At 40.3% G+C, this 22,209-nt stretch overlaps 1 protein-coding gene across 10 annotated transcripts; it reads left to right on the top strand.

Moving 5' to 3' along the window:
- The first annotated feature begins 833 nt into the window (after window positions 1–833).
- Window positions 834–20,945, top strand: LOC117735782 (endophilin-B2-like). 10 transcript variants are annotated; one of them, XM_034540603.1, is made up of 14 exons: window positions 834–1,172; window positions 1,879–2,020; window positions 3,666–3,677; window positions 6,840–6,968; window positions 8,033–8,166; window positions 9,087–9,179; window positions 9,286–9,297; window positions 12,886–12,948; window positions 13,677–13,700; window positions 14,362–14,451; window positions 17,415–17,515; window positions 19,081–19,282; window positions 20,224–20,292; window positions 20,381–20,945. In XM_034540603.1, exons 1-14 carry the CDS (start codon window positions 1,110–1,112, stop codon window positions 20,486–20,488), a joined length of 1,242 nt encoding a protein of 413 aa, XP_034396494.1. In that variant the 5' UTR covers window positions 834–1,109; the 3' UTR covers window positions 20,489–20,945. The 10 variants fall into 10 exon arrangements, with proteins under 10 accessions (XP_034396494.1, XP_034396498.1, XP_034396499.1 ...); XM_034540609.1 differs by having other exon boundaries at window positions 835–1,172; window positions 20,224–20,302; XM_034540607.1 differs by lacking the exon at window positions 13,677–13,700.
- Window positions 20,946–22,209: the final 1,264 nt, after the last annotated feature.

Consider the following 22,209-nt stretch of genomic DNA (forward strand, 5'->3'; position numbering starts at 1 on the left):
GAATTGTAAAGCCCTCTGAGGCAAATTCGTAATTTGTGATATTGGGCTATATAAAATAGACTGAATTTAATTGAATTAACTTTAGCATGTCCAATTTTGAAGGTACATACCGCAACTGTATGAAAGTGTATTTTATTGATTTTAGTCTACTTTCACATACCTCGGTCTGTTTCGAAATATTTTTTGTTTCAACAATATTGCTAATGCCACTACCTTGCCTTATGGTATATTTGATGGGATGTGTGAGTATGGTGGTTATAATCATGTATCTACACAGGCCTCCTGTGGTCTCAGTGTGAACATGTCTGTCTATTTACTATTGTGTCGACCTTTATTAGTCCCTTTGTCCCCGAGGAGCATTTGTATTTGCAAATGTATTTACAATCAAGAGGGTATACCTGCCAAAATGTGTAACTAAATAGTTGTACAAACTATATGTAATAATGCTATTGTACACCCTTTCAGCTCAGGAGGTTCACCCAATTGTGATCCCCTTGTGGGTCTCGACTCCCAGGTTGAGAACCACAAACAAGTGTAATTTTTTTAGTCTGTTGTGCAAGTATAAGTTTTGAGGCAATTACGCTTTTACCGAATCCAAAAATAAGAACTGCAATTCATTGCAAAAAAAGAGTATGAAAGCAAATCGGATGACAAAAGTCTAAATACAAAAGGCACGTTGATTTGAAAAGGAAGAAGACAGACACACACCTTGAATCTTCCTCTTGTGGTTTTGTTTTGTTTTTTATAAAATTGGCTGCAAATAGTTTTAGTTTGTAATCGTTACATATCCAAACAGCGGCATCTGCTGGCCAAGGCTTAGTATTGCGTTAATGAACAAAATAGAAAATACGAGACCTTCGTGAGCTAAAGTGAAGTCACTGCTGTTATCGTCAGTGGTATTATATTATAGACACGGACCATTGTTAGTCCACTTCGTCCAATGTTGTGCTTTTAAATATTTGTGTCAGATTGATATATGTGTGACGTGACGAGGGGTAATGGTCACGTGATTTCTGGCATGACATATAACGTCCAGTCGCTGGTGTAGATAGAGTAGCTAAGCTAGTCTGCTTCGAGTGTAACTTCACTAGCTAACAGAGACGGAAAGAATGGATTTCAACGTGAAGAAGTTAGCCTCCGGTGCTGGAGTATTTTTCACCCGAGCTGTCCAGGTAATAAAAACCTCCTGCCCGGCACTGTGGGTCCGCCTGACGCCATAGCAAACGCTTAATTCGGTTTTGACAGCCAGCTGTTACTGGGGTTACTGGCTACCGTTAACGTAACAGCATCTTAGCTCGAGCTAACGGAGAGTTTCATATGGCGTATTAAGCAGAACGAAATGCTCGGTAACTACGAACTCTACTGTAACCGTAGCGCGGTCTAAAGGCTGGTTGGGACGTGACGTTGTGTGTAAGGCCAAGCCAGAGCATGAACTGCTCACGGAGCTAGCTTAACTGTAATCGACGTATTAACTTAGCCGGACATGCAATGTGACGCAGGGGGAACGGGGGACTGGCAGGTGAACCGGACCCTCCCTGACGTCACTCCATTGCGTTGATTCGCCATAGATTTGAATGATAATTGAATAGAACCCGGGATATATAGTTCAACTCCCCTGTATACATCGTGTGTGTGTGTGTGTGTGTGTGTGTGTGTGTGTGTGTGTGTGTGTGTGTGTGTGTGTGTGTGTGTGTGTGTGTGTGTGTGTGTGTGTGTGTGTGTGTGTGTGTGTGTGTGTGTGTGTGTGTGTGTGTGTGTGTGTGTGTGTGTGTGTGTGTGTGTGTGTGTGTGTGTGTGTGTGTGTGTGTGTGTGTGTGTGTGTGTGTGTGTGTGTGTGTGTGTGTGTGTGTGTGTGTGTGTGTGGCCCCCCCCCCCCAGTTCACAGAGGAGAAGTTTGGCCAGGCGGAGAAGACGGAGCTGGACGCTCACTTTGAGAACCTGCTGAGCCGCGCAGACTGCACCAAACTGTGGACTGAGAAGATCTACCGCCAGACGGAGGCCCTGCTGCAGCCCAACCCAAGTAACCTTCTGCCTTCCATCAGGCTCTCTGCTCATGTTTTCATCATTCTATTTTAATAACCATCATTCATGCGTTTTCAAATGGGGAGTTTATTCAACTTTAGTTAGTAAACGATGCCATGATAATTCATGTGTACTAATTATTAATGCTATAACACATTTATTTGGGTTATTTTAACAGTTTATTGTTCCACACATTTCAAATACGAGAGAATGATGGACCAGATATTTGTAACATATATATATATATGTGTGGCTACATCATAATTATCATTATCTCTTGAGATATATTTAATGATAAAATAACATAAATTATAGCATTACTTATAATTAGTAAACAATATTATGATTTTGTTGTTTGTTAACAGGAATCTAATGATTACAAAGTTTAATAAGCTGTCAATGTTACCATTTATTAATGATGGTTATTATATAGTGTTACCATATACTATTAGCCAAGGTTATTGATTTTATTAAAAAGAGATGCATTGTCATATATTAACTTAACCAGTACATTGTTTCAATAATGAAACGGTAATACAACATACAGTCCAACAACGTAATGCTGAGCTGGACTGATGGAATTATGAAAACATTTTTCTGCAGCAGTGGACCTGAATGTGATGATATATCAACTGCTATAAAACAGTGCACGTTATGGAAGGAGCTAAAGGACTGCAGAATAATCAAAACAGCTGTTTGCCTGTCCTGTCCACGTTTTATTGTGGTGTTTTGATGAAAGCTCCATTTCTTTTTGCTATCGGGGTAATTAAATCAGTTCTAGAATGAAACAATACAATAATAGTAGAATAAGCAGTTGAATACTTACGTCAAACATAAAGCTGAAAGGACCACACCGGTGGCATTGCATGTTTGGACCCAAACCTTTTTTTTCTTCAAATTGTTTTAGTTAAACCGTTATTATGGGGTAGGTTTAAATGGATCCCCCTGAACATCTGCTGTTCAACTTAAGTCCTCACTTCTATCCATTTTATTTGACAAGTTTTAGCTTTTGCTCCAACTGTAAATTTTTCCTTTTTATAGTTTTAATATTGTATTGCTTACCTGTATGTATAAATGCTGCTGTAGTAAAACAATTTCCCCTTGCGGAATTAATAAAGTAACTATCTATCTCACAAGATAAAATTGTAAAGTCACCTTTTTGCTAATATTACTGATCTTGTGAGCAGACTTTGAAGATGCCCTGTGAAGTTATCTTTTCGTTCAATGTTTCTTCAATGAGTTTAAGGTCTGACAAACATGTTTAAAATAGTCAATATTGTGCTTTTTTAGATCTGTGTTTACTAGCAGTCAGTCTTCTTCTTCTATGACTGTGTCGGCACATTGCTGCACAAGGACCAACTGTGTCTCATGTTGCATGCATGTGTGTTTCTTGTGGGTCACAATCCAAACAAAACGGCTAGATATTGCTCCATAGCGGCACTAGTGCAAAAAGAAAAATACAAAACCACCGTTACGATCCTTAATGTAACAGTAAAAAGACTGCAAACAATACGTCATATGTATTAGCAATGACCCTTCAGTTCAAAGAGGTCAAATACTTGTTATTATTTATAGGCTTACAGTGAAATACAATGGAGAACAGGGAGCTCTAACATGTGACTTTCTGATTCCCCATGCTACAGTTGATCATACTGGTAAGTATTCTGCCTCCCTCTTTTAGTGCCGTGCCCTGCTGTGGAAACCCTCATGACTTTGAAATATTAGGACACTCACTTGATTTATTACCTCAGTAAACATTGTACACATGAGTTTATGGTCTCAATCTCTAGTTTCGAGTCTTCTTTAATACAGCATGATGGTCATTTCGAGTCAAACAGACCATAAAGCAGGGGATGCTTTAGGGAGGGGCTACACAGGGTTTGACAGGTCTCGACCACCATCAGAGCCATATGTGGCGTCTCTACGTCAATCCTTTGTGGTTCAAATATGGTCATTTATGTTCAATTGGTGCAAAAAGCCATGTATATGTTTTGCCAGTATGTTTGTTAGGTTGCATTCCCGACCTTTGGTGGTGGATGCCGTTGCCTAGCTTGACATGCTAATGCACTCCTTTGTATATCTGTTGCTAAACATCATGTCATGTGCACACTTACGTACATCATTATTTACAAAACTGTAAAAGGGTTTTTTGTTCCCAAGATTTAATTAAAATATATAAAATATTACATTTGAATCTGTTCAAATGCCCGCCAATGGACATGGCTTTTCTAAGATGTCTAGATCTTTAATTACTGTCATCTGACTCCACCAAAAAGAACAATCTTATGATTGGATATCTATAAAGCAATCACAGGGTACCACATGATCTGCTGCTTAAGAATAGTGTGCACGCGCTGTTATGTTGTGGCCGACTGGAACCTGCATCGAATTCTGTTTTGCTTTAGCCCGATTTGTATCATGTTCATTCAAGTCAAGTTTTGGACTTTAAGTCCCACTTTTTAGCTCGCTTTATGAAATGGGCCCCCAGTGGAAAGAAGTCCAAAATGTGCCGCCTTCTAGCTCTGTTTTCTGTGTCCATTGGTTCGTGAGAAAAACAACTTGGTGTTTATCTTGCAAGAGGCTCTACTCCATTATCTTCAGCAGCCACCCTGTAATTCTGTCTCTCTGCCCTGCTGAGCAGTATGTTGATCAGAGTTCATGTGCTGTCTGCAGGGTCCACGAGTGGCTCAGACTCAATTATACATGTGTAAAAAAACAATCCATGAATTATAAACAATGAGCTACGAGCTAAACAGTTTCATAGAGTAGAGCTGAGCTCTAACACTCAGCTGAGGAGTAGAACTTGGTAAATGGACACAAAGCCCTTTAACACTACATGTCATCATTCACCCATTCACACACTGATGGGAGGAGCTACCATGCAAGGTGCCACCTGTCCATCAGGATTAACTAACATTCACACACTGATGGGAGGAGCTACCATGCAAGGTGCCACCTAAACATCAGGACTAACTAACATTCACACACTAATGGGAGGAGCTACCATGCAAGGTGCCACCTGTCCATCAGGACTAACTAACATTCATACCCATAGACATGACACATACAGTGCATCCGGAAAGTATTCACAGCACTTCACTCTTTCCAAATGTTGTTATGTTACAGCCTTATTCCAAAATGGATTAAATTCATTATTTTCCTCAACATTCTACACACAACAACCCATAATGACAAAGTGAAAACTGTTTTTTGCAAATCTATTAAAAATAAAGAACAAAAACATATACACATGTACATAAGTATTCACAGCCTTTGCTCAATACTTTGTTGAAGCACCTTTGGCAGCAATTACAGCCTCAAGTCTTCTTGGGTATGATTCCAGAAGCTCGGCACACCTATTTCTGGGCAGTTTCTCCCATTCTTCTTTGGAGAACCTCTCAAGTTCCATCAGGTTGGATGGGGAGTGTCGGTGCACAGCCACTTTCAGATCTCTCCAGAGATGTTCAATGGGGTTCAAGTCAGGGCTCTGGCTGGGCCACTCCAGGACATTCACAGAGTTGTCCCGAAGCCACGCCTTTGTTATCTTGGCTGTGTGCTTCAGGTCGTTGTCCTGTTGGAAGATGACCCGTCGCCCCAGTCTGAGGTCCAGAGCGCTCTGGAGCATGTTTTCATCCAGGATGTCTCTGTACATTGCTGCATTCATCTTTCCCTCAATCCTGACTAGTCTCCCAGTTCCTCCTGCTGAAAAACATCCCACAGCATGATGCTGCCACCACCATGCTTCACTGTAGGGATGGTATTGGCCAGGTGAGGAGCAGTGCCTGGTTTCCTCCAGACATGACGCTTGGCATTCAGTCCAAAGAGTTCAATCTTTGTTTCATCAGACCAGAGAATTTTGTTTCTCATGGTCTGAGAGTCCCTCAGGTGCCTTTTTGCAAACTCCAGGCGAGCTGTCATGTGCTTTTTACGGAGTGGCTTCCGTCTGGCCACTCTACCAAACAGGCCTGATTTGTGGAGTTCTGCAGAGATGGTTGTCCTTCTGGAAGGTTCTCCTCTCTTCATTGAACACTGGAGCTCTGTCAGAGTGACCATCGGGTTCCTGGTCACCTCCCTGACTAAGGCCCTTCTCCCCCGATCGCTCAGTCTGGCTGGGCGTCCAACTCTAGGAAGAGTCCTGGTGGTTCCAAACTCCTTCCATGTCCAGATGATGGAGGCCACTGTGCTCATTGGGACTTTCAATGCTGCAGACATTTTTCTGTACCCTTCGCCAGATCTGTGCCTCAATACAATTCTGTCTCGGAGGTCTACAGACAATTCCTTGGACTTCATGGCTTGGTTTATGCTCTGATATGCTCTGTCAACTGTGGTACCTTTATATAGACAGCTGTGTGCCTTTCTAAATCATGTCCAATCAACTGAATTTAGCACAAGTGGACTCCAATCAAGTAGTAGAAACATCTCGAGGATGATCAGTGGAAACAGGATGCACCTGAGCTAAATGTTGAGTGTCATTGCAAAGGCTGTGAATACTTATGTACATGTTATGTTTTCGTTCTTTATTTTTAATAGATTTGCACAAATTTGCAAAAAACAGTTTTCACTTTGTCATTATGGGTTGTTGTGTGTAGAATGTTGAGGAAAATAATGAATTTAATCCATTTTGGAATAAGGCTGTAACATAACAACATGTGGAAAAAGTGAAGCGCTGTGAATACTTTCCAGATAAACTGTATGTTATTATGTATGTGTATAATTCTTATTTAATCAACATGAGGGATAAATTAACTACAAGTATCAAGTGCTTCTTTCTTTCACTGCTGTACCACATACTGAACTCTTCTTGACTTTCTCTGTAGGTGCCAGAATTGAAGAGTTTCTCTATGAAAAGTTGGACAGGAAGGTACCATCCAGAATTACCAATGGAGAGCTGCTGGGTCAATATATGCAGGATGCAGCAAAGGAGTTTGGTCCTGGAACTCCATATGGTAAGTATGCATCCAGGTATAATATAGAACTTGTCTTGCAACGACTAGACCTATGTTGTATGTTTTGTGATGTGATGTACTTGCATTATGCCAAATGTTTCCAACCATTTTCAAAGCCAGAGAAATCCGTAGTTTTAATCAAGGTAGCGTTCCGTTTTATTTAGTTGCCTGCCAATGGCTTCATATCCTCTTTGGGCACGCATCAGCTTTGTAGTTGTCTATGAATTTGTCTTTCAAAAAATATTGATAACTTTACAACCAAGGGTGGCTGCATCACTTCAAACCTTTGAACTACTTTTGTATAATGTTTGTGCCATAACAGCCCTGACATTTCTAGCTGGCCTGTGTCACATGTCTGTGACATCAGAACCCAGCACAGCGATAGTACAACTTTTTGTTACACTTGGTGGCACAAACATTTTAATTTAATTATTCATTATAGTTTGCTTTTGTAATAAATGTGATCTAATGGCTGATACCTAATTTGTCTTTGAGTGTAATGATTCTTTATTTTCTTCTAAAAACAACCATTTTATATATAAAAATGTTGATCAGTATTGTTAAAATTGGAACAAAAAGTAGTTATCACCCATCCCTCATCATTTCCCAAGTCTTCCATGTACAATCTGTTTATTCTGTGCAATTTCTTTACTCCTTGAATTCTGTTCCACACACTTATGGGCTGCACCGTTACGTGATATGTGTAATAGAATTTCAAAGTCAAATTTATGGCTGCAAAAGAGATGGCTGGACTGTCAGGCGTAAACACATTTTATCTGCAGAACAGAAGTAAAATAACTCTATACATTGTCTTTTATTTTGACAGATGTCCTCCTGTCAGTCAGAGAGGTGCAACACAAAGTAGTTGCGTAACACAGTGAGTCATTTGACGGTCGTAGCGCATCAGATGTGTGGAACAGGCGGTCGTAGCCAGGTGCGACTTCAGGGCCTTGTCCCATACACTACGCTGTCGATGCCTAAACTGCAGCTACAGACGACATTTTAAGGAAGTGGAATTGTAAAATAAGACTTTATGGTGAAGGGATGGAATCTGTTTCTTGCAGGGAGTACTTTGATCGAGGTGGGGGAATGTGAGAGAAGATTAGGAGCAGCAGAGCGGGAGTTCCTCCAGACCTCAGCTATCAGCTTTCTCACCCCACTCAGGAATTTTCTGGAAGGAGACTGGAGGACCATTTCAGTGAGTCTGAAACACGACATCCACTCTGCTAACGGTAGAAATGTCGACGTCGTCATTTCATTTGATGTATTTGTACAAAGCTGTTGACTGCAGACTGTTCTGTGGCAGCAGTTCTTAGTTAAGCCTCAGTTTTCTGATGATATACAGAAGAGTATCCAGAGCATATATGAAAATATAACTTGTAAGAGAGATGACCAAAAATAACAAACAAAAAATGACACCACATAAACATTATGATGTTTGCAGGATGAAAAATATCTCAAATCAAAAGAAACAGTAATACAGTATGAGTTTTAAGACATACATGTATGTAACAGGTCCGTGTTACCCTCCCCCCCCCCCCTAGCACAGAGACACAGGAGACTCGAGCTAGTTTACGGATCTTTATTCTTTGGGAGACAGTCGTGCTCTCGGCCTTGCCCCTGAGCGCCCTCCTGTGACCGTCGTTCTGCTCCCGTCACGGCAACGTCCATCCCCTCTCCTTCCGTCCTACTGCCATTTTATAGAGAAAGCAAATCATTAGAGCCAGCTGAGGCCAATTAGGCCTCCACCTGGTACCGTTCCCTGAGCGCACTCCCCCAATTCCCCCCTGCAGCTGAGCCTAAACACGCCCCGCCACCACAATAGAAGACGAAATATTACACCGTGATGTGTTTCTGATGTGCGTTTACACAAAGTTTAAAGTGAGAGTTGACACGGAAATTGTGTGGGTTTTTTTTTTCTAGTTGTAAAGGAATGGTGGGATCGGCTCTGATTTCCCCTGAATCCACATGTACACAGAAATCATCCACACAAAGGAATTAGACCTGCACTTGGCCGTTTATCAATGGGCCCGTTATGACTTGCTTTTATTGCCGTGTATTGCGTGGTGGTGGATGCTTTCAGCTCAGCGTCTCCGCGGGTCCTTGTCTGTATTTCAGAAAGAAAGACGTCTTCTGGAGAATCTTCGCTTGGATCTGGATGCCTGTAAAACCCGTCTGAAGAAGGCCAAGGTGGCTGAGGCCAAGGCTGGGGTGAGTCCTGGTGTGCCTCCCGACCCACAGCCCACAATGCCACAAAGCTTTTGGTGATGCTGGCATTGACCATGACTAACTGTCTGTGTATTCACAACCTTTGCAGTGCGATGGTGAAGTGAGTATTAAATACATTTCAATGACTTTCAGTGTGATGCACACATTGGGGAGTTTTTCCTGTCTCACTTGCTTCGATTACATTTTTTGTGCCATTCAGTAATTGGTGACCATAAATTATAAATCATTAGTTTCAAAAAAGCTAAGCAATGGACTGGAAAAACAAGTTTGACCCAAAGTCGACTCTTTGTGAAACCGTGGCATATTAAACAATATGATGGGAAATGATCAGCAGCCATTGACCACATTTAGCTAAATACTGGCCTCTGATATTCTATTCTACCAGCTGTGATTTAAACAATTGAAATCTTTTTTTTTAACAAGTCATAAGGGGTCCAATGATTTATTGAACTATTGCATCACAATAAGGTTAATGGCTCAGCAGCAAACAAAAAAAGTTGACTATAAATATTCCAAAATCAGTATGGATAAACACTCTGACGTGATCTTTGCTGTCATCTGCTCAGATCTGTGTGCTCAAAGCATTTTCATGTATTTGTTATTAACTTATTCATGAATGTCTGTAATTGAAAAATGCAAATGTCAATATTTGTTACAAGCTGAAACATTCTATATTTGACTATTTAATATATTTTTTTCTGAATAGAGAAACAATATATTCAATCATCCTGGAGGTCTGACATGCATTTAAATATTGCACCGATTTGTCATCATACAAAACTATCATCCAGTAATGTTAATGTTAAAGCGCTCCACTCGCCAAAGCAGTCAACACTGGAAAAATAATTAAAACATATTTTTTTTATATATATATATATATATATATATATATATATATATATAATTATTTTTTAAACCAGATTAAATCATGGTTTAACTCTAAATTATTTTGAACCAAGCTTTGAAAACTAATAAATATAAATCCTAAATATAACATTTTAATACTTTACTCAAAACAGTCAAACAAATTAACCAGACAGGTTGAGAACAACTAATATGACGGGGAATTCGTGACAATTACGTTTGATTCCTTCGCACCAAAACATGAAACTCTAATTTAAATTGTGACCCAGTATTAACCTTACACTTACACTTGAGGAGGTGGAACCTTTTTGAGATGGATTGAGCAAAAATAATGAACTTCCTTGAAGAGTTTATGGACAAACCCAACTGAGTTTTATGATGCTTCTGAATTCTCTGCTGGTACCAGTTGTTGATGATGATGATGATGAAGAACAGACAATGAGAACGGTTGTTTCCTCACTGTGCTGTTGTTCGTTTTGCATTGTCTATTATTTGGATATATTGCTCTATTAATCTGAACATTGAGTATTGAGCAATGTTAGGCTAACTAGCAGACAGCTAGCTCCCAAACGTATTACTTACTAGGCCCCAACAGCACACAAATGTATTTATATATTTTTTTTGGTTTAAACTATGATTTACTGAACAGAGATGAGTTTTGAATTGTGTAACAGAGCTCTGCTTGATAAGATCAGGATTCAAATCTAGATTTACTTGTTAATTTAGTTTAGCTAAACTCTAAATGGAGCTCATCTTAGATTCAATTGAACCTTGGTGGTACAACCCAGCCTTAAAGGGCTGTAGTGTGAAAACATGTTTGAAAAAATAAGGATATCTGGTAAATAAAAAATGGACACGGCACAAATGGGTCAAAAACAAAAGAATAGTTGAACGGATGGACCCCTGCTTGTGAGTTTTCATTGAGAAGAAACATGTTCCCTTCCTCTACTATTGGTACCATTGTTAATGACAGGCCTGAGGAGACTGACAAAGACAAAGACAATGGAGAGCCTGTTTCTTTTACATTGGACGTTCTCAGTGCTTCTGATTAATGCTCCTGTTTTGGACTGAATGTGACATGTTGTTACAAATAGGACTATGTTGTTAAATACAGATTGACAACAGTACTTCTTTCATCAGGGCTTAACTACTCAAGAACTAGTGTTCTTCCTTTCTTCTCTGGATAATGGGCACAAATCCATTTGGCCAAGAAGCAGTTTTACTCAAACTGCCGCCATGATATTGTTTTGCCAGCAGGTGGTTGTGCAGCACTGTCAGCCAGAGGCCCAACGTGTTGTGTGTACGTGTGACTGTGAAGAATTATGCAACTTTGTTTCTACTGCTCGAGTACAAATGAAGTCATAGTCCTGAAATATAAAACCTAATTGTTCAAGTTCGTTCCTCATTTCACTAAGTTCTGTGAGTGATTGTGCCTTCAAAACTTTCACTGTTTAACAAAATGAAAAAGTCTGACTTTGATCAGAGTTTTGGTTGACTGACAATGTCAGACTTTTGCAACCTGTATGCATGTTAGCATGTGCATGATAACTTCCTGCTTTAAAGCTGGTCATATTACAGTGGATTATTCATGTCAGTGAAGTGGGCAGATGAGTCACTAGTTCCAGTGGTGCTGGAGAGGCTGTTTAGATCAGTTGTGTTGCATCACCTCTCTGCACCTTTCTTTTATGAGCAGACACGCCTAATGCTGCAATCCACCGCTCCTATTTTTTTGAAGTGTGTTGGGATAACTCTGAAGGCCATAACTGCCCTTCACATGAAAATACATGAATTTGAAATCTTTTATTTCACACTTTTTTGTTATATAGGCAAAGAAAAATAAACCCTTTTGTAAGAACCTCTTGATTAGAGGTTGATCACATGATTTACTACATTATTAACTTATTGATTTAGAACCTAATATATTAGGTTCTAAATCAATAAGTTAATAATGTAGTAAATCATGTGATGCTAATCAAGAGGTTCCTACAAACGGTTTATTTTTCTTTGCCTATATAATAAAAAATATATATTAGGTTGTACTATTGCTAACTCACAATTTCTGAAACAAGGGCCCTCTTTGTCAAATCTCTACACGTGCAAACCAACAAAATATCTTGCATCTCTTGCAAAAGCAAACAACTTTACACTTAAGATACATAATGATGTGCACATGCCAACTGCCCATTGTGCTGAGTATGACACACTTGTATCCTGTCATTTTCACTTGTGTTATGCAATGTGTCTATTCTCATACTCATATTCATTACAGTATCATAGACAAATACTTTACCGGAAGATGACATGAATATAGAGAAAAAGTACAATTCTGTATATTATAATTACTGTCCTCTAATTCTTACTCCATTATTTTTCACACCAAAGAGCAAACCTGAATCCTATTCATTAAGCTCTGGTGATCTAATTGGTTACAGGTTTATAAAACAAAACACAGGCTTTTTAGTTTTTAATGTCTTATCTAATGTAGATAACTGTGTGTAGTTATTGTTTTTTGGGATGTCAAACTAGGTGTAAAGCAGATAGTGTTTATCTAATCAATATGGGCGACATGAGTTAGAGCTATCAGTAAATGTGCAACAAGATTTTGTGTCTTGGCAATTGCAAAAATCTGAATTATCATCCTTGATATTAATTCACAGATTGACCATTTCTCAGTGCTAAGTGCTGTTGTGTAGCTTAACTTGTAACTATAGTGTGCTGTGCTTTCTGATTGTTGTCTCTGCAATCTTGATATACAGTGTGTTCTGGCGTATGGTTGCCATGTATACTCTCGTGTAAATGTTTAATAACCTTACTGTTTCCGTAGATGGCACCAGATTTTCAGGAGACCAGACCCCGCAACTATGTGCTTTCTGCCAGTGCCTCTGCGGTAAGGAGACGATTGTGTTTTACTAAACAAAGCTGGACAATCAATCTTTAAAAAGATCGGAAGCTTGTCGGGTTCAGGGTACGCACTACTCAATCAAAAACCCCAGTGCTTTAAAACTGAAGTCATTGGCTGTGAAAGGCCACCTGAATTGTGTGGGAAAATCACATACCTATTATCAGCTATATGTATTTATAGCATCACTAATGGGTGTGGTCAGAAGTGCTTTGTTGTACCCTCTCACAACAATGTTGTCACAACTCAGCCACCTCAAACAATGACATGTTCTACATGTCTCAGGGCTTGGAACTAGTATGGGGATTTCCAAAACTGAGTCAGTACTTACTAGATTTCAAGTTCGAATGCACACTGCAAAATAGGAAGTAATCACGGGGAGTCGGCATGGATTCTGTCTCGTGCCCAACACACAAGCTCAAGAAATCACGGACGGAAAAAGGAAACCAAGTGACCAGCAGCTGCATGCGTCAGTGATTGGTTCCAGCCAAACTCGATCTTTCTTCATCCCTAACCAGGGTTTGCCCACATTTACTCAGCCGTATCCATGAAAACACATCCTCCAAACGTTTTTGTCGTAAACAATAGCTTTCACATTTAGTGATGAGGACAGGCACCAGTTGGACGTCACACTAGTCGAGGCCTTCTGGGAAATCCTTGTTATAACTGACTGCATATTTCTCTATGCTTCTTTTGTTGTATGTTTGGCCTCTCAGCTCTGGAGTGAGGAAGTGGACAAAGTAAGTACGTCAATGTTGTGGTTGTGAACTTTGTCTTACGGTCTCCAGGGTCAGTATAGCATATATTGTCCAGCCTTGTCTCATAGCAGAGTACTTATACCTGTTTCCATTGGCCACAATAAAAGGCACATTCCCAACCAAAAGAATTGTAATCGGGGGATCAGAAACCGTTTATTGCCAGGAATGTTTACACAAATGAGGAATTTTTTTTTGGCGGAAGGTGCAACATTAGACATGACAAACAATCATAGTAGATAACGACCCACATTGACACCGTTGCTAAGAGGCTTTCAGAGACGGTTTGACAATCTGACAAGTACTTAGTCTAAAGCTTCCTGAGGCCTTGATTCCCATTCTGTGGATCCAACTCCTATTCATCAGGTTTCCCTCTGACCACTGTTCTGCACATAGTACAGTACAGTGCTCAATCAATGCAGCAGTACAAATCAACGAAAGTCTTCCCTTATGACTGCTGCTTGAGATACATAAATGTGTCTCTCCTCAGGGTTCTGGGCCATGAAAACACTTAAGACTTCCTGGCCCATATTAAGCCACCAGGCTTATCATTAGTCATGACCGGTCATCATCTTTAAGCATGTCTTTTGATGTGCAAATATATCCCGAAGGACATGTGTCACCAATACTCTTCCTGTTGTTTCAGGCTGAACATGAGCTCCGGGTGGCTCAAACCGAGTTCGACCGCCAAGCAGAGGTCACCCGGCTGCTTTTGGAGGGCATCAGTAGTACACATGTAGGTCAGACACACACCCTGCACTACTTCTATCTCTCACACACACACACACACACACACACACACACACATTTCAAGTTGCATTTGTGGTGACTTTATTCATTTTTATCTTTTCTTTAGTAGTGTATATATTTTTAGCAGTCAGTGGGATTTAGTTGAGACGGTAAGTAATGCAAAATAAATAGTTTAAATGCTGTCAATTGAATGAACATATGAGAAGGTAAATGTCCTATACAATATATATGGTTAATTCTTTTCAGTGTTGTCATTTTAGTTTAAACCTGAGCAGGTATACGTATTAATTTAGAATTAAATTGATTACAAAAACCCAGTAAAACACTCTGTAGAGGTATTTTAAACATTGTTGCATGAAAGCTGGGAGAACTTGTAGCTTTAGCTTCACGAGTGAGGACACACCACCAGAGTGAAAATGGTCTGTGGCATCCAAGAACATATCTCAAATATAAAAAAAGCTTATCCTTTTGAAGTTGATCATTAAATGCCAAATGAGTCTGAGTAATGCCGAACCAAATGTACAGAGGCACAGACCGATAAAAGAAATCCTATTATTAAAGGTTTTTAGATATATTGTTTATTGTGCTGTTCTGTTTGTTAGTAAAAAAGAAGCTGTTGCCATGGTGATATTGGTATCCTAAAATGTTTTTCACACTATAGTTACACTGACCCAGATTAACCATAGCACAACACCTATGAAGTCGCTTTAGTCTTTAATTGAGTCATAACTTTCTCACAGTGTAAGAATCAGCTGTTTCAGGTATTTCTTTTAATTTCATTTGAGGACTCTTGTGCAGCAACCTGCCTCATTTCCCCTCGTTTCAAGCTGCAGCCTCTTCTTTTTACAACGTTTCTTAAACAAGCTGATTTGAAGATTAAAAACTGGTTTGATTCAGTATTCTTACACGTTTCCCTTGTCTTAGTTAAATAAGGTTAGGAAGTAATGAAATAGGATACAGAGATGTGTTAGGGTGAGGGGTCACAGATTTCTGGACTTCCCAACAGGATATAGAATAGATCAAATTGGCTCCACCATGACCAAATACAAAAGTAACATCTTAGGCTACCTACATATGAATACATCAGTATGAATAATAAAGTAGATGGAGTGTACAACACTTTTCACTTTAGTTGTATTTTTCTCATTGTGGTGATAATACTATTTAAAGGGGACATATCATGCTCAATTTCAGGTTCATACTTGTATTTTGGGTTTCTGCTAGATTATGGCTACATGCTCTAATGTTCAAAACACTTTTTCTCAAATTGTCCGTCTGAATATACTTGTATTTACCCTCTTTCTGAGGTCAGGGCTGCGGTCGAATAGTCCTTTTTGGTCCGGAAGGTTCCTATCTGAGTGAAATGACCCAGAAGTATCCAAGTGGCCATGATAAGTGCTGGACAAATTCTCTAAATGCAAAGGAAAGGAGCTTCAATGCTTCCTTACGTAGCTCCTTTAGCATAGGAAACACTGGACCTTCCTTTACCAAAGGAAAGGAGATAATTCCGCCCCACAATTCCTTGCAGCGGCAACATTTAAAGTGACGCACCATTCGGCCGTTCACGAGAACAAACGACCATGAAGACAAACTCAGATCATGTAAATAACAGTTAGCATAACTTGGAATATATAAGGAGAAAGAGAGGAGGGGGGTCATCAGCAAGGCCAGGGCAGGGGGCAGGGCCACAGAGACAGGAGGCCGGCCCACTAGGCGGGAGGCATCGTGAAAGAGGCCAGACCAATGAGGCCAGGCCTTTAAGGCAGGAGGCACAGAGAAGGAGGCCAGGTCCAGGCCAGAGGCTGGATGCAGGAAGCAGGGCAATATGGTACTACAAGCTCCTTAAGATATGATGGTGCATCACCAATCAAGGCTTTGTAGGTGAGGAGAAGAATTTTAAATGTGATTCTTGATTTTACAGGGAGCCAGTGCAGAGCAGCTAATACAGGAGTAATGTGATCTCTTTTCTTAGTTTTTGTGAGTACACGAGCTGCAGCATTCTGGATCAACTGGAGGGATTTAAGAGACGTATTAGAGCAGCCTGATAATAAGGAGTTGCAGTAATCTAGTCTGGAAGTAACAAACGCGTGAACCAGCTTTTCTCCATCTTTTTGAGACAAGATGTGCCTGATTTTTGAAATGTTACGTAGATGGAAAAATGCAGTCCTTGAGATTTGCTTAACGTGGGAGTTAAAGGACAAGTCTCGTTCAAAGATAACTAGAGATTCTTTACAGTGGTGTTGGATGCCAGAGCAATGCCATCTACAGAAACCACATCACCAGATAATTGATCTCTGAGGTGTTCAGGGCCAGTAAAATAACTTCAGTTTTGTCTGAGTTTAACATCAGGAAGTTGCAGGTCATCCATGTTTTTATGTCTTTAAGACATTCTTGAAAAGCTGGTTGGTCTCCTCTGGTTTGATCAATAGATATAATTGAGTATCATCTGCATAACAATGAAAGTTTATGGAGTGTTTCCTGATAATTTTATCAGCACTAAGGTCTAACAAGACCAGTACGGAGATGAGTCCTTTATCAGCACTAAGGTCTAACAAGACCAGTACAGAGATGAGTCCTTTATCAGCACTAAGGTCTAACAAGACCAGTACGGAGATGAGTCCTTTATCAGCACTAAGGTCTAACAAGACCAGTACAGAGATGAGTCCTTTATCAGCACTAAGGTCTAACAAGACCAGTACAGAGATGAGTCCTTTATCAGCACTAAGGTCTAACAAGACCAGTACAGAGATGAGTCCTTTGTCTGCATATGACATGGATTGTTGGACACATGTCTTCTGATCCAGGCAGCCCATAATAAACTGAATGGGCACTCCAGATACACAGTTCTTCATCAAACGTCCCAGGATGTAAAGGATCTGAGTACTTCTTTATGTAGATGAGCTCAGAAATGTGTTTCTTTAACAATGACTATTGTGTTGCTTACTGCAGGTGAACCACTTGCGCTGCCTGCATGAGTTTGTGGAGGCCCAAGCCGCTTATCATAAGCAGTGTCATTTCCACATGCAAGAACTACAGAAAGAGCTGGGAAGGTGAGAACTGATGGGTCATGTTTCATTGCCCTTTACAGGCGTAGCCATCCTGTGCTTCAAACAGTACGCAGTGCAAATACGCTACCTTCTACTGTTACTAAATAACAGCATTGCATATCTACTAGCTCAATGCCAACCCCAAGCATGTTAACGATTAGGGATTGAGTAAAATGTGATAACTCAAGACTATTCTAACCAACGATGCACTAAGTTGGTGCATTCCTTGGACATTGGTTGCAGTTATTTTCAGCGTCAGAATGTGTGTGTTGGTTTGACTTTTACTATGAATCAGAGTTTCAAGTTTCACAAGCACTATCTAATTGATGTCCTCTAGTAAAGCTTTAAAGTGGAACTGCACTATTACTGTATGATTTTATTATATCTTTTTTTTATAATCTTTTGAATTGTGTAACAACAGTCAGAGCAGGAACAGCATTAAAATTATAAAAATATTTAATGAAAGTAATTATCTGAATCAGATAAATGACGTTAGTGTATCTAAAGTACTCATGATATACATATATAAGTCAACAAGGGAAAATATGAATTTTGTATTTTAGTAGCTTTCAATGATCCATTCATTCTTGATCAACAACATACCTAAATCCGCGTATTACATATTGTGAAGAGGCATGTAGATGCATATGTAATATATTCCATACTGAATCTGAATTAAGTTCTTCTTTGTTTAATGCTCCAGAAATACATGAATTTGTCCTCAGTTCCAATGAGGTTTTACTTTAGTCCTAATCAATCACTTTTATTGTCCCATGCTCTCAGTTGTGAGTACGGCTCATCTTCTTGTGTGTATACCGACCCACACATTCGCCTCCTCTCCAATGCTTCCCAAATCCATATCGAAGTTAAATTAGTAAATGCTGCAAATTGGTATTTTCCAGAACGTAAAATTGACTTTGGCCACAAGTGTTGGTTAGGTGGGAGGTTCATTGAAATGAGACCGAGCTTATAGAGTTTCTGTTTGTGGTGCAACATCCCTCCACCTGGTTCCTGGTTCCCGTAGAATCAACAGCTTTTACCAGACAATTTGTATTACCTATTTCCGTCTGCATTTGACTAATTAACTGTAAAACAGTCTTACTAAAGAGCCAACATGTCTCTGCATCACCCAGACAACAACATGCTTTCCTGAAGACGCATCGTTCCTTTTGTTCAGCTGTTTTCATACTTCAGCTAGAAGACCATTGATTTCATTGACTGAGTGTGTTTATTAATCACCACACCCTCTGATCCATATGCCACCTGGTTGGTGCGGCTGTATAGCCATGAACCAAAATAGCAGGTGTGCTTGAGACAGTCTAGATAAGACCCGAATTGTGTTTTCTGACCAGACTTGAATGTTTCTTGTGAATGCATTAGGAATGGAACCGTTATAAAGAGCTTAGTTTTTGGAACTGTTTTACTGAATACAATCACAAATCAGGATTTAGACATAGTACAACCTATGGTATGTTTGGTTTCCAGTTGTGTGCAGATACAGTTTCTGTGTTATTTCTGTGCGTTTGTATTTGTTATCAATGTTCTGATCATCATCTGCTTTCCCTCAGGCTTCCCAATGCATTTGCACTGAACGCCACTCACACTATAGCCACCACGGGCTCTGCAACAGAAGGCCTCAGCAGCCCTGTGGAGACAGACACACTGAAGATTGAGGAAGTTCAGGCACCAGCTACAGGAACCCGCAAGGCCAAAGTCCTTTACGATTACGATGCTGCTGACTCCAGTGAGCTCTCACTTTTAGCTGATGAGGTAAGGTTTCATCATCTACCTGCAGCTGGTGGTTATTGGCCTCTCGCCAGAAACTGCTCAGGGTCCAAGTCTGATGACGAGCCTCGCTGTGGTATTTGCTGATTCAAGTAATGCGTCTGGCGTTTTCCTTGACGGTTAATGTTTTATTTTCTATGTGTATACAGCTTTTCTTATGATGGTGAAGCCGGCCTGTATTCGATATGGCTCCCTCTGCTATAAACCTTTGATCCCTGATGAACATTTCAAGGATCATGACCTCAAATACCCCTCACTTTTACGGACCGTTGTCTTGTTATGTCAAATTATTTTCCCCATTATTTTGGCTCCAGCAATGCTATTAGCACACAGTTGTGTTGCCGAAACCTAACCAAAGTGTGACGGACCACTGGAAATAACTAGAAAATGCAGACGTAAAGTGCAGATCTCCTCAAGGTGTGTCTGCTGTAATCGCTGATTAAATGATGCATTTGTCCCCCATCTAGACTGCAAGCTTATCGGATGCTTTTTTTAACACGCACATCTCACCCAACAGGTTCGCTCTCATTTGAATCAATGCTCCGGCTCCTGCCAGCTAAACTGCAGCTTCAGGTTGACTGTTCCTCTGAATAGTCTGTTTTCAGGTCCGTTAGCTGTTAGTTAGCTCGGTTAGCTGTATTTGTATCAGTCTGTCATTTGCTAAGCGATAGTTACAGACATGCATGCATACATTTATTCATATATGACATATGTTCTACAAAAGTGTGATCTAACAAGAGAGATCCTCAAGCATGCAGCCATAACCGGCCACCCCGAAAATAATGCAGTGTGCTGCATCAGTATGTGAGCTTGGCTTTGGACAGACAGACAGACAGACAAGTACTCACACACACACACACACACACACATACATATGCTTGCGAACAATCACATGTCAGCTAAGTGTAATAATGGGTTTCTCACAGGACACAAACCCCAGTCTGCTGAGTGAAAGCCCTGCATGCACTCTGTTGCTCTTTCTGACACCAGGGCGGGTGAGGGGGTGTAAGTAGCTGCACAGCAGCCATGCCACTATTTGTTTTGAATGCTAGGCTTAAAGTGTCCATGTTCTCTGTGTTACAGCTCATTACAGTTTACACAGTGCCGGGAATGGACTCTGACTGGCTGATTGGAGAGAGAGGGAACCAAAAAGGAAAAGTGCCTGTCACATACCTGGAGCTTCTCAGCTAAAGAGCCCCCCCCCCCCCCCCCCCACACACACACACACACACACACACACACACACACACACACACACACACACACACACACACACACACACACACGTGCATGTGTGATAACTACTGAAGCCTTGAGGATTCGTCATTTGCTTCATTCAATTTCACACTCTTCCACTAACCTGTAACTTTCCATAGCATTCCTCCAGTAAGCATTAGCACATGTGTTACGTGAAACACACTGACAGAAGGGATAATGAAGACATTGTTACAATGATCTGCATTACCTCCATGGAGATGGGTTAACGTTACTTTTAGAGATGTTTGGTGGGCTATTATGATGGTGTTTTCTTTTCCTATTTATGACTTATTTATTGTTGTGCATCCCAATGGTTCAGGTAGACCTTCCACACTCTCTGCAGAGGTATTTCCATCGAATTTATGTTGTTGAACTGATTTTGTTTTAAAAGAAAAGAAAAAAAAAAAGAAGTGTCTTTATTGTCTCCTAGAGGTGTTCAGAGAAGACAGCCGTATGGATAAAACAAGCATGCAATAACCACGCCTCCTAGATTCTCCCGATCAAAGATCGTCCTCTTCGAGGAGGAAGAAGTGAACATTTTGACCACATCATGTCAAACGCGTCATTATGCTGCGCTGACGTATATTAATAAAAGTTAACGATGTGGCTGCTTCCCAGTTTTGCTGCAGAAATCCACTGTCTTCCAATACTACTATGAACATAATTGCATTTCTTGCGTGTTGTATCTTTTATTATCCATTAAATATGACAAACATTAGCTTCCTAAAGAACGATAACTATAAAACGGCAAATCGAGTTATCATCGATGCTTTATCGTCTAATCATCCTGAAATCTTGGGAAGCAGATTTGCCTTAACTGCTACTGAAGAATGTAACTCCATGTTATTCGAAGTGACGGTAACATTTAGCGGAGCGTTGGTTGGAACTTTGCTAGCAACAGTTTTGCGTGATGCATTCACGTCCTCCTCTCGTCTGGACTTTTTGCTTTCCACGCTGACGATGTGCCCTCGAGCAACATGAACACTCCTGTCCTAACTGCCTTAAAATGATGAGAATGTGCTCTTCACAACACAATGCCCCGACACCACATACCGGCATGCACGACTGCAGCTCCTTTCACTCGTGTGCTTCTGGTTTGCCTGTTCCTGTTTTATGGATTGACTGTTGCTCCTGCCTGTCGCCGTTCTGTCTCAACTATTCAAAGTGTCCTCGGTCTTCGTGCTGCATGTGCTACAGCTAGTAGCCCGTCTACGAGGCGATGATGTCGGACAACCGGAGCACCGATATGTTTGTAATGCGCTCGCCCACATCCAATATATATGTACATGCATGCACTCCTTTTGTGGTTTTTGTCAAATGAGCACAACGTTTGAAAATGCAAAACATCTGCCAGTAGAGGAGAAGTGAAATGAACACGTGTTCTCACCGGCACTCAGTGAGAGGTGGGAACGACGTCTAATAATTCTGGTTGGCGGATGAATATTTTCTGTCATGTTTCCTGCTCTACTTGTGCTCATTTCACAGTTTTGGATGAATTATTTTTTGTTATTCTGTTGTGACTGTTTACCTCATCTTTTATTATTATTATTATTATTATTATTATATATGTTGTCAACATAGGTATTGTCTGTTCCTTTACCATGATGAATGAATGACATGTATGTGATTTAATAAAATGTAAGATCAATGTTTGA

Source organism: Cyclopterus lumpus, chromosome 9 (assembly GCF_009769545.1).
Source record: "Cyclopterus lumpus isolate fCycLum1 chromosome 9, fCycLum1.pri, whole genome shotgun sequence".
NCBI classification, from domain to species: domain Eukaryota; kingdom Metazoa; phylum Chordata; class Actinopteri; order Perciformes; family Cyclopteridae; genus Cyclopterus; species Cyclopterus lumpus.